General features: G+C 39.4%; 1 protein-coding gene across 1 annotated transcript in view; it reads right to left on the bottom strand.

Moving 5' to 3' along the window:
* Positions 1-2,982: 2,982 nt before the first annotated feature.
* The window catches only part of PDZD8 (PDZ domain containing 8), a 90,258-nt gene continuing 81,144 nt past the window's right edge, over positions 2,983-12,096 (bottom strand). The window contains exons 4-5 of the mRNA XM_007936851.2: positions 7,808-7,970; positions 2,983-5,186 (exon numbers count right to left, since the gene is read on the bottom strand). Of these exons, the coding sequence (XP_007935042.1) occupies positions 2,983-5,186; positions 7,808-7,970 (2,367 nt within the window). The remainder of the gene's footprint in view (positions 5,187-7,807; positions 7,971-12,096) is intronic.

The raw sequence follows: 12,096 nt of genomic DNA, 5'->3' as shown, positions 1-12,096 counted from the left end.
ACATGTTATCAGGAAGGACCAGTCCCTGGAGAAGAACACCATCCTTGGTAAAGCAGAGGGTCAGTGAAAAAGAGGAAGGTTCTCAAGGAGATAGACTGAGCAGTGGCTGCAACAGTGGGTTCAAACGTGGCCAAGCACCAAGACCTGGGCAGTGCTTGCTTCTGTTGTGCACAGGGACGTGACGCCTTGGAACCGACTGGACAGCACCTAACAACTACAATCACTATGTGTAACAAAGGCAAATCCCTAACTCTGCTATTTTACAGGCTTAAGGAAACAACAGTGAAAGAAATGTTAATGCTTCTAGGCAGTTTGCAAAATAGCAATTTTGTTTAGCAAAAGTCGACTTGGTTAAGCTTGTTTGCACGGCCAGATTCTAGCAGGTGATTTTCCCATAGATCTGCAGCAGCCATCCCTTTGTCTAGTTGCCATCAAAATGAAGATATTCTTGTTTTCTGTAGTAGCCTTTATTATTTTTTTTAAAGCTATTGATAACATAGCATGGCAGCAAGATTACATCAGGAATGTAATATATTACAATTGTTTCACTGAAGCCTTGTATCGTACTATCCCCTTAGGCTATTGCATGTTTTCCCCTGGTACTAAAGTACAACTGTGAGGCTTCTAACCACCTTCCCCAGGATATATAAAAATATTGCATTACATTCGATGTGTATTTTACAAATCTCATTAGCAGCATTACTGAGCTTTCCATAACTGTGGTTCTACAGAGTTAAATACTTTTAAAATATGAGTAGATTCTTATGAAACCAAAGTTCTGCATTATTTCTACATCATTCTCAAATTCATCAGTCTCAGCACTATTCCTGGATTTCCCTACATCTTCTCTGGGGTAATCGATGAACACCAGCCGCTTACAGACACTTCGCCTTCCAGGTTATCATTTTTCAGGACAACATGAAACTTGGTTATTGCATTGGGCAGACTGCTTCAAGCATGTATTATGGAACAACCATTATTTCAGCTTTAAGAGAACTTAAAGTCTTCTCTAGCAGTGCTTTTTAAAATGCAGAGCATGCTTAGACAAACAAATAACAGGGGTATACACACATTATTTTTTGTTATAAACTTGGTCAAGAAAGGTACTTAGTGTTGTTTCATTTAATAACAAAATAACAACAGGAATGAGCGTTGGCTATTGATTTTAAAAGTGAAATAACCTTTCTGCTCTCAAAAAAACTTTTTATGACCCATATAAATAATACCTTTTATTTGTAAAGATTTTTACTCTTCAAAGCACACCTGAAGTTATGATGTTGTTTTCCTCACAATGATCCTGTGAGGTAGTGAGAGTAAGTAGTATTATTCCCATTGCAGGGATGGGAAGACTACGGCACGAACACGAAGCCCCTTTCTGATTTGCCTATTGTTACGAAGTTTGTTAATGGAAGAGCCTGAAACCCTTGTATGGTGTCTTGGGCTGCAGACCTATGCCAGAATCCTTAGTATTAGACTATGCCTCTTCCTGCCAGCAGTAAAAGCCATTCCATCTAGTTTTAAATCCATGTCAGTTTCACTATATATCAATTATCACAGTAGTTACCTACAAAAGGGAAAAAGATATGCACGCATATTTTATAAGTATATAAAAGGCCAACACTTCCATAGTACACCAACAGAGGTCAGTCTAACTTGTTTCCCATCAGGCATGTGATAATGGGACCCACAAGATGGACTCCATATCCTAGTAGATCTTCATTTCAGAGAAATGGCCCCAATTCCTATGTATCTATATTGCCTATCTTCATTTTTTCTTTTTTTAAAAAATGAGTGTACATAGTCTGAAATACAGAAATATTCAGGGTAATTACTATTCCTTTAAGCCTGAATGTAAGCCATCAGACAAAGCAATCAATACATTTCACATATTCCTCTCCACACATATTCCTATATGAAAATGTTTCTAAAAGAAAATCAGCCAAAATCAGGTATCAAAATAGCCATTTTAAGAACAGTCCTCTGAAACTAAGTATCCTTGTCCATGCTTTATTTCCTATGGGAGAACTGCAGATGAAAAAATAACAACAACAACAAAAAAATATTTAGAACTTCCATTTAAATGGAAAGTGTCAACATTTGGAAAGACTGTATCTCCAAATCCTTGTGGTTACTGTTTTTAGTAATGAACTCTCGGAATCCTCTCTAGAAAATCCTCTCTAGAAAATTCTTGACGGTTCTACTAGGTCAGCTGCATTCCATATTTATTACCCACTATTAACGGTTACATCTTGTTTTTCAATGCAAACTCTTCAAATGCATCAGTATATTCTCAATATACTTCAAATGCACAAAAATTTCAGGGGGAAAAAAAAATCCACAGAAGCATAGAAAGCAAGCAACATAGGTATAAATTTCTTTTTTTTTTTTTTTACTAAATCAGCATAATAGACTAAAGCTGCAGCATCTGCTTTCATTATTACATTTGGCAAAAACCAAACAAAAAACACTCAGAAAACCAAAAATCTCAAGCAAGGAGAGATGACGAATTTCATAACACAAAAGAAAAATTCAAAACCTGTTCCCTCAATGATTGCTGTTGTCAATTTGGGCATGCAGCAAATGTGTTGTTATAACAGTGACAGAAATCAAAATATTTCAAGAATCTGGACAGTACCCTACTTAACACTAATTCAAAAACTAAGAGGAAAGAAAACACAATGAGGCATCACACGTACATAAACATGAAAAGTTGGCTTACATAATTACATAATTAGAAAAAGTTAAAAATAAATTAGTAAAAATAAATTCCCAGTATAAACCCAAAAAACATAGCTATGAATGCATTCTGAGACAACCAATTTAGGGAGCTGGTCATGTTTTTGCTAGAAAACCACCTCTTTCATTCTTGTTCTTACACAAGCAAATAACTAGAGAAGCAGGTCCAAGTACACAATAAGAGGGCCTAACACGGTTGTATCTGGGCTTTTCCCCAGTCACTTCAAAGCGTAAACAGACCGCCCGTTACACAGATTCGGACGGGCCAAACAAGGCATCTGATACGTGGCTGAAGGGCTGGGAGTCCAGTAGTTGGCTTAGCTCACTGTCAAGTTCTTCTTCGGCATCATCCGTGTACTTGTTAGATTTTTTGGAGTGCTGGTCTAAAGACAGACTTTCTAAAGATTCCATGTCTTCAATGCCTGCTCTGTAGTGGATCATAAGGAGGGTTAGGGCTTGCAGTCTTTCACCTGATTTAGCCAAAGCAGCAGCAAGAAGGGATTTTCTCCTTGCATCAGTTGTCTCTTTTTCTTCTCTAACAAGGGAATTATTATGTTCCAATTCCTGGTCAATTTCATTTTGTAGCTTATCCAACATGAACTCTAATTTCTGGATCCTTTCCTCCGTAGGCAAGCCCCTATACAGATCACGACCAATTTCTTTAACTGCAATGAAGACACTGTCATCCAGACCACCCTCTTTTCTTACTAATTTGATTCCTGTGTTGTTTCCCCGTTTAGAAGGACTGTTTGGCCCACATACCTCTGTATCACTGCCTTCGTTGTCTGACGTATTGGGTGTATGTTTGGGTGATGGTTCTACTAGGTCAGTTCCTGGTTCAGCAAGGCGCGTTTTAGAGACCTGACGCAAATTTAACAAACGAGAGCTAGTGTTGATAATGTGCCTTGTCAGACCTGTCGTTTTATTGACTGACTTGCTAGTGTCGGCATCAACTCGAGGAGGCAAGCCTAAGAGGGTTTCCTGTCCTTCCAGCCGTAAGTTTTTCAGAGTCCGGTCTATTTGCCTATCAGTTGCTCCACAAAGAGGAGTCTCAGCTAGACACTTTTCTTGACATTTTTTATGGCAAACATAAGCACAAAACATACACTGGGAAGCAGCTTTAGTCCAAACTTTTTTCTTACAGTAATCACACCAGGTCGGGTTCTGGAACTGAGTATCCTGGAAACTATGTTTATTTTCTGTTAAACCCACCTGTCCGACAAAATGCTCCTCTTTGGGTAGGGCAGAAACCTCTTCGACCAAATGAAGTTCTTTTTCTTTCTCTAAATTAGTAACTATCTGGTGGTCTGGTTCTCCTTCCTTCAAATATTTGAAGTGAATAGTAATGTCACCAAAGCAAAATTTGTCATTGAATCCCTTCTGTACACTCAGATTGCGTAGTGCAGTTCTTGTGACCACTGCCTTAGGTGACGGGGCTTCCAGTCTGAACTTTGAAAGGTATTCCATGTTTGATGTCGCTAAGCATCCCAAAGCCACCTCTTCCAGTTTTAAACTAACGTGCCCCAAACAGATGAGGCCCCCTAGCTTGAAAGGATCCCTGCACCACAGTGCAATATTTAAGTACCTGTGGCAGGCCTCTATGTCAAAGAAACAGGTGGCCCTGGTTCTTGTCCATTTTCCTAGCTTATTACGATAAGGAATTTCTGAGGACTCCCACGTTTGAGGGTCATCTGAACTGTCCTTAGTAGGGCAGGAACTTTCTGAAGTAAAATCTTTAGCCACCTCCTGCTTTACTGAAAACTGCTTGGACGCAGTGGCTTCTTCTAGGTTATCCACAGGTTTTGCTTGCTTCTCCGCAGCCTTATCTGCAGAAGGAGGCAGCGGGGCCTTCTCTGGCTTTTCAGTAAGAACATCTGGTTCGACCTGATTCAGGGCATCAGCAGGAGGCAAAGGAGCTTTCACCTGTGGTCGTGGTGGCACAGGTGGTTTGAAAGAAGATCCTTGGGTTGGTTTTGACACGTGTGCTAGGTCCGTTGTATCAGAAGGTTTTAGGGCTAAGGGTTTACTCCCTTCTTTGGATGGAAGTTTTGGTGGTGGTGGGTGACTTCCTACAACTAATTTACGGTTTAAAACTGGCGACACAGTTCCAAGGGGTTTAACAGAAAGTGCTGCTGGAGTGCGTTTGGGACTGTGGCTCAATGACTGTGCCTCATCTCTGAACTCATTCTGTGTTCTGACATCACTTGCCAAGTCTTCAAATTCAGAATCTAGGTCTCTATTTTCAGCATCCATGGCCAACCCGGCTGCTTCCTCTTCATAATTTGGTTGGCATGAGCCTGACAGAAAGTTTTCCTCCAACTGTCCAAAGTGGTCTTGCAGTGCTGCACCTTGATTGCCCTGGCCCACAGGCCTCTCGTAATACACCAGGACGCGGTCACCAGCCTGCTTGATGAGCTTCAGCACCTGCAGTGTGGACGTGATCTTCACACCTGCATCAAGATTTTCAAAAGGGAGAGAAAACATGTCAATTTTGGCAATAAAAATACCCCAGATTTGCTAAATACAACTGCCATTACCTCATAACTATGTAACTAAACAAAAAAGCAATAGGAAAACCTTAAAGCTATTTTATGTGGCTTACAGTTATATCTGTAAACAGATTCTCAAACCCTGAATGTGCTGATCTGGAAATGGTGAGCCTTTCAAACCAAATGATGACATGACAATCCCTAGAAGGGTGCCAAACTGCTAACTAATTGCTTCTCATTCTTTCCTGGGTAAATAACCTGATAAAAAAACCCAAACCAAACTCACTGCCGTGGAGTCGGTCCCGACTCGTAGCGACCCCTTCTTGGGTTTCCGAGGCAGTATCACTATGGAAGCAGATTGCCCAGTCTTTCTTCCGAGGAGTGGCTGGTGGGTTTGAACCGCCAGCCTTCTGGTTAGCAGTCAAATGCCTTAGGCATTATACCACCAGAGCTCCTAAATGACATGATAGCTCTATCAAAATGATTCTATATCCATATAAATAAATCGATTGCAGCTATTAACATTTAAAAACAAAAAACAAAAAAAAACAACACTTGTTGACGTGGGGAAAAGTTTATGACCTATTAAAAGATTACAAAAAACACATAACAGAATTCAAACTTGTCTTCTGGAGGTGTGGCAGGGGATGTATTTATGTATCCAAAAAACCCACTGCCACTGAGTCAATTCTGACTTATAGAGAGAGACCCTAATTGGGATTCCAAGCTTATAAATCTTAATGGAAGCAGCCTGCCCTATCTTTCTTCTGAACAGAAGCTGGTGGGTTTGAACCATTGACCTTTTGGTTAGCAGCCAAATGCCTTAACTACTACACCACCAGAGCTCCCTTGTGTTTATGTATAGGGTTTTTTCCTCTGATGGATGCATATTTGTAATCAAATACAGCTCATCCCTCACCCCAACAACTATCATTTTTAAAGAACATGAGATGGAAAGGGAAGACTTTTGCTTTTTCACTCTTCAAACATTGATATTTCTTAGATCTACCTATCTATCTAAATAGGCATCACTATCTGTGTCATTTAAAATAAAAATCCAAAAAAGGACACAAAAAGGAAAAAAACAGAATTTTACTTTATAATTAAAACCAATACAAGGTCTTTGTGGATATAAACATTTTGCACTCAATTGTTTTTAGCTGAGGAAGGATAAACTCACATGTACGTTAAACCACTACATAATGGATGAGGTAACTCGTGTTTATGTTAAACCACTACATAATGGATGAGGTCTGTTTTATGCCCTTCCCATCCTGAGTGTCTGTGGCCAGCAGCGTAAGTCTCACCTGAGAACTTGTAAATGCAGAATTTTGGGGCCCACCCCAGGTCTAATGAACCGGAATCTACATTTTAACACCAGGTGCAGGTGACTGGAACACACATGAAAGTCTGAGGCACGCGGCTGATACCATGATCACAGGGAGTTCCACGCACACATTGACTTAGCTGGGCTCACAGGTTTGCAACAGAATCATTTCCATTATGTTATGGTAGCTACGGATTTGTATCAAAGGCTATAAGGCTCTCTGACATGTAACAGGATGGCTGCTTCCTGATTTGGGAACTTATCTACCTTGTTATACACATTATTTGTTTTCTCAGTTGTGAGACAACATACTATTATAGCCCTCAGAAGACCAACTGTGATAGCACATGTTCAAGAAGTTTCTTAACGTGTTTAGAATGGGTGGGCTTAGACTTTTCCCCCATTGGCATGCACAGTGAATCCTACTCCTTATTCAAAAACCCACTCTACTGCCATCAAGCTGATTCCAACATACAGTGACCCTACAGGGAAGAGCACAACTGCGCCATATGGTTTCCAAAACTATACATATTTTCCCCCATGGACTGGCTTGTGGGTTTGAACCACTGATCTTTTTGTTAGCAGTTGTATGCTTTAACTACTGTGCCATCCAAGCAAATAATCTGCCTATCAACAGAGCAGTTTTTGTTGCTGATAACAATCCAACTGTCAGGAAGGCATGCAGGTGATGGATGCATTTTTCCATCAGTGGTAGTGATCTGGCCTCAACTCTGAATCATAGCACACTAACAAATGGCTGAGCATTTAGGGACCGTATGGGGCCACAGAACAGTTCAGCTGCCCTTCCGGACAAGAAATATTAGTTCTGTTCGTTATCAAGTCCTAAGTGATGGGACAGCAGTGCTAATGGTACCAATTTTCAGCTCAGAGTAGAAAAATGGTGTCACTGGACAGGACGCTGACTGCTGACCTGCCCTTATTTTCTCATTCAATAAAATACATGGAAGAAGAGTAGGAGGAGGAAAATCAGGGAAGTTACACAGCACCATAGCAGTGGCCTAAAAATTTATATACAAAAAAAAAACCAAAAATGAATACTGGGACTAAAATGACACGTGTTGTAAATGTATTTTTAAGACCTCCCTCATATTTAATTTATAATAAAATTTATTCTTTTCTATTATAAAAGTAACATGTGCTTATTATAGAAATAAATGAGAGAGGGAAAAATCCATATCTACTTTCCAGTTTTCCATGACTATGAAGTAAGTATACTGCGTATTGGCATAATCACCTCCAATAGCGATAAGTCGATCTCCTCGCTGAAGGTCCGCCATCGCAGCAGGTGAGTTTGGGGCCACAGTCTCAATTATGACATGCCCAGCATACCCATCAGTTGACTGGACAAGACGGAGTGTAAGTCCAACACTTTGTAAATTCCCCTTTATTAATTCAACCTGTGGCAGAGAGAAAAGGAAAACATTCAAGGGATTCATAGCAGCAGGTTGAAAAAGCACCACCACAAAGGAGGCTACGGTTGGTGCGGACTTCTGTACCACGTGACTATTATTAAAGACGAACAAAGGAGGGAGGAAATCTATTGTAACAATATCAACAAACATATTCTCAGACTGCACATGCAGGCCACCAAAAAAATCAAACGTTTTCTTATCATCCATGTGCTTTATTAGAGGGCCATGCTCACTGGAGAAACCCTGGAAATAAACAGAAAGGCAAGAAGAAAACCACCTCTCATCACACCATCTGGAACTCCCACTGATATTCTGTACTGAGAGGCCACTGTGACTATAATTCTACACCTTGCATGTTTCAGTGTCATGGGAATGGTGGTCTACATCATCAGATGGACTCAGAAACTCTATTTTTTGTAGCATAATGTTAAATGTTCATTTCTGACAATGACAAAAGTGTTTACATTTATGTTTCATTAAGAGTTATCTTGTTAATGAGCTACTCTGCACTAACTCAAGATCATTTTGTTGTCTAAACTAATCTGTCATCCAGTTTATCAGGAATATGTGTCCCAGATTTATGTCATCTGTGAATTAAAAAAGAAACAAATAAAACAAACCATGGTATTTGTCCTCATTCATTCAAATCACTGATAAAATGTGGACCAGGCTAGAATGCCATATCCCTCCAGGTGACAAGAATTCAATCAGTGTTTGAGTTCAATTACAAATCAGTCTTACTATATTATCATCAAGGCCACATTTCAGGCCTGTTGTTCAAGGTTCTCTCATGAGGGACTTTGCCAAATACCCCGTTAACATCCAAATATGCCACTTTCTGTATTGCTTTCAGATACAAATCACACTTAAAATTTAGAAATTCAATTTTCCTATCTAATGATGTTGGCTGGTAAAAGAGTCCTTATTTGGAAGTTTTTCTTTAATTTTAATGTCAGTAGGTTTTGCAAAACTGCTTTTAAATTAAGAAAAATCTTAACCTAGTATGCTCAAGAAATTGGAAATGGGGTAAGGAGCTCCTCTGGTGGTGTAGTGCCTATGGCATCTGACTGCTAACCAGAAGGCTGGTGGTTCAAACCCACCATCCACTCCTCAGAAGCAAGACGGGCAATCTATTTCCATACAGATAACCAATCCAAACCAAACCACTGCTGTTGAGTTGGATTTGACTCATAGCAACCCCTCCTTGGGCTTCCGAGGCGGTATCACTATGGAAGTAGATTGCCCAACCTGCCTTCTGAGAAGTGGCTGGTGGGTTTGAACCACCAGCCTTCTGGTTAGCAGTCAAATGCGTTAGGCACTACGCCACCAGAGCTCCTGCCATACAGATACTGCCTCAGAAACCCAAAGAGGGTCTCTATTAGTCAGATCCGACTTGACGGCAGTGAGTCTGGTTTGGTTTTGGTTATAAATTTGCAAAAATAAAAACAAAAACAATCTCCCCCAAAAAATTCATGTTTGTTGTTTGTTGCCATTGAGTTGATTGTGACTTCCGGTGACCTCACTGCTCCACAGAGTTTTCAAGGCTGTGTCATTTCAGAAGCAGATCACCAGGCCTGTTTCCTGAGGTATCCCTGGCTTGTAGTGGAGTGTTTAACCACTTGTGCCACCCAGAAACCCCCATTTGTGTTTAAACTTCCAAAAACATTCATCCTAATGCTGCCTTACAGTAGAGAAGAGTAAATAATCACATTATAATGTTACAGTGTGTTCCAGTTCACAAAGCTCTTAAAGGCACATCTCAAACCCATGCATACACATACGATTCAAACCTAGCGGGCCAAGGCCGAACTTGAGAATGCAAAGTTTTCTAATCATAGAAGTCTAAAGGTGGTGAAGGAGTAAATAAGTAAACTCTCTGAGACTGAGTACTGTAATCTAAAAAAATTAACACCTGGACTGGGACTGTGTTTCCTCTTTTCTCTTGAGAGTGAAGTGGAGTTAGGGATGATGAGGTTGAGAAATGAATTGAGGCAAGTATAGGTTTTAATGTAATCTATTTTTTTCTGTCTGTAAATCATATTTTTATCTATTGCTTTTTTTCATGTCAAATGATCTTTGAAGTACATATTCCAAATAGGAAAAGATAGTTTTCAGTAGGAATAATTAATAAGGCCAAATACTAAATTACTTCTCTTTCCCCCCAATTTTTACTACTGATTATTAGTAAATGCCCTGATTTCACACTTACACAGAATTTAAGATACTATTTCATTCTCTTTTCTGGGTAAGTTTGTGTTTCTGGGTAAGGTCACACTGCTGACTTAACTAGTTTTGGAAGTCACAGTTTCAGCTTCTCCTGAATAGAAATTTTTCTCACTTTAATTAAGCTCTGATATGATTGAAAAGCTTCAGAGTATAAAAACACCTTTTACTGATAAACCTGAAAAAAACATTTAAAATGACTATCATATACAAAGGAGCTCTGGTGGTGCAGTGGTTAAAGCATTTGGCTGCTAACCAAAAAGTTGGCAGGTTGAACCCACCAACTACTTCTTGGGAGAAAGATGAGGCAGTCTGCTTCCATAAATATTTACAGCCTTGGAAACGCTATAGGTCACTATGAGTCAGAATCAACTGATGGCAGTGGGTTTGGTTTTATTAGCTTATCATATAAAAATATCGTTATTTTAATCTAAAATTTAAGGTAAGGTTCATAAGACCATCAAATGATACCAGACTTTTGGAACCAAACTCACATCACTATTGGGGTAGAACTATTTCAAAACAAGAATAGTCATAAAATGTATTGCACTAAATAATTTTCATATATATATATATATATATATACACACACACACACACACACACACACTAATAGTATACTACTAGATTTTCATTTTTGGCAGCAACAAAAGAGTTCACATTTATGTTTTATTAAGAGTTATCCCATTAATGAGCTACTGTGTACTAACCCAAGATCATTTGTTGTCTAATTTGTCATTCCATTTATCAAGAATATGTGTCCCAGATTTATGTCATCTGTGAATCAAAATAAACCAAACCAAACCCATATTACCAGGATCAAGAATCAAAGAGAGGAGCAGAGGAGTTCCACTACCAATCTCCTAGACTCTCCAAGACTAAGGCAGCAGTGTAACAACGGTATGCCAAAGTATGTGGGAACCCAGAGGTACTGCAAACAGCTCCTTAAAGACACACATGACAAAACTTTTCTCAAAAGAAAATAAACACTGAATTTCTATGTCAAATAAACACATCAAATTAGTAACTTCATTGTTGAATTCTTAAGGAAGGAATAATGACAATTTTACCCAGAATCTTTGAGAAAATAGAACACTTTTCAAATTATATGCTAAGGTCCATGTTAATCTAATTCTAAGACCCAGACCAGCACAAAGAGAATCGACTATGTCTCTAAGAAAATAGGTGCAAAATTTCTTAATAAATTTTAGAAAAATATATGTAAAGTAGTTGATCCCAGAACTCCAAGTTTGGTTTGATAACCAGCAATCAGTCAAACTAATTCACCGTATCACCAAAAAAAAAAAAAAAAAGAGAGAGAGAAAAACATATATTTAAATAGGTCCCAAAGAAGCATTTAATAAAATCCTATATCCATTCATGATTAAAAACCACCTTTGGCAAACTAGGAATAGAAGGGAACTTCCAAAACCTGACTGCAGGTATCTACAAAGATCTACACTGAGCATAATACTCAACAGTGAAAGACTCAATGTTTACTACCTCAAATCAGGCTAGAAGTCCAAGTTCAAAGTGCCAGGCTCTAGGGGCTGGGTGAAAGCTCCTCAGCCTTGGGCTTCAGCTCTGCCTTCAGCTCCTGGCCCACTGAAGCTAGAGGCTTTTCTTCACTCAGACAGCTGCTGGCTGCTGAGGCTGCCAAGCCCAAGGTTGACAAGTAAAAAGGCACAGTCCGATGTTACCAAACCACATGGCAAGCCATTAATTTAGCCTATTGTAAGTCCCAAAGTCAGCAGAGCATGGCAGGCTGCCGAACAATGACATGGCTACATAAAAGGTCCAAATGTGCCATAAGCTAGAGACTATTCCCAAAGGTGTTTCTTATATATGGGAAGCAGACCACATCCCAAAGGCAGTTACTTAGCTGCTT

The sequence above is a fragment of the Orycteropus afer genome, unplaced genomic scaffold (assembly GCF_000298275.1).
Source record: "Orycteropus afer afer isolate SDZICR_OR568_19922 unplaced genomic scaffold, OryAfe1.0 scaffold00038, whole genome shotgun sequence".
Taxonomy (NCBI): Eukaryota; Metazoa; Chordata; class Mammalia; order Tubulidentata; family Orycteropodidae; genus Orycteropus; species Orycteropus afer.
Note: the sequence above shows the minus strand (reverse complement) of the source record. Positions and strands in the feature narration are given on the sequence as shown.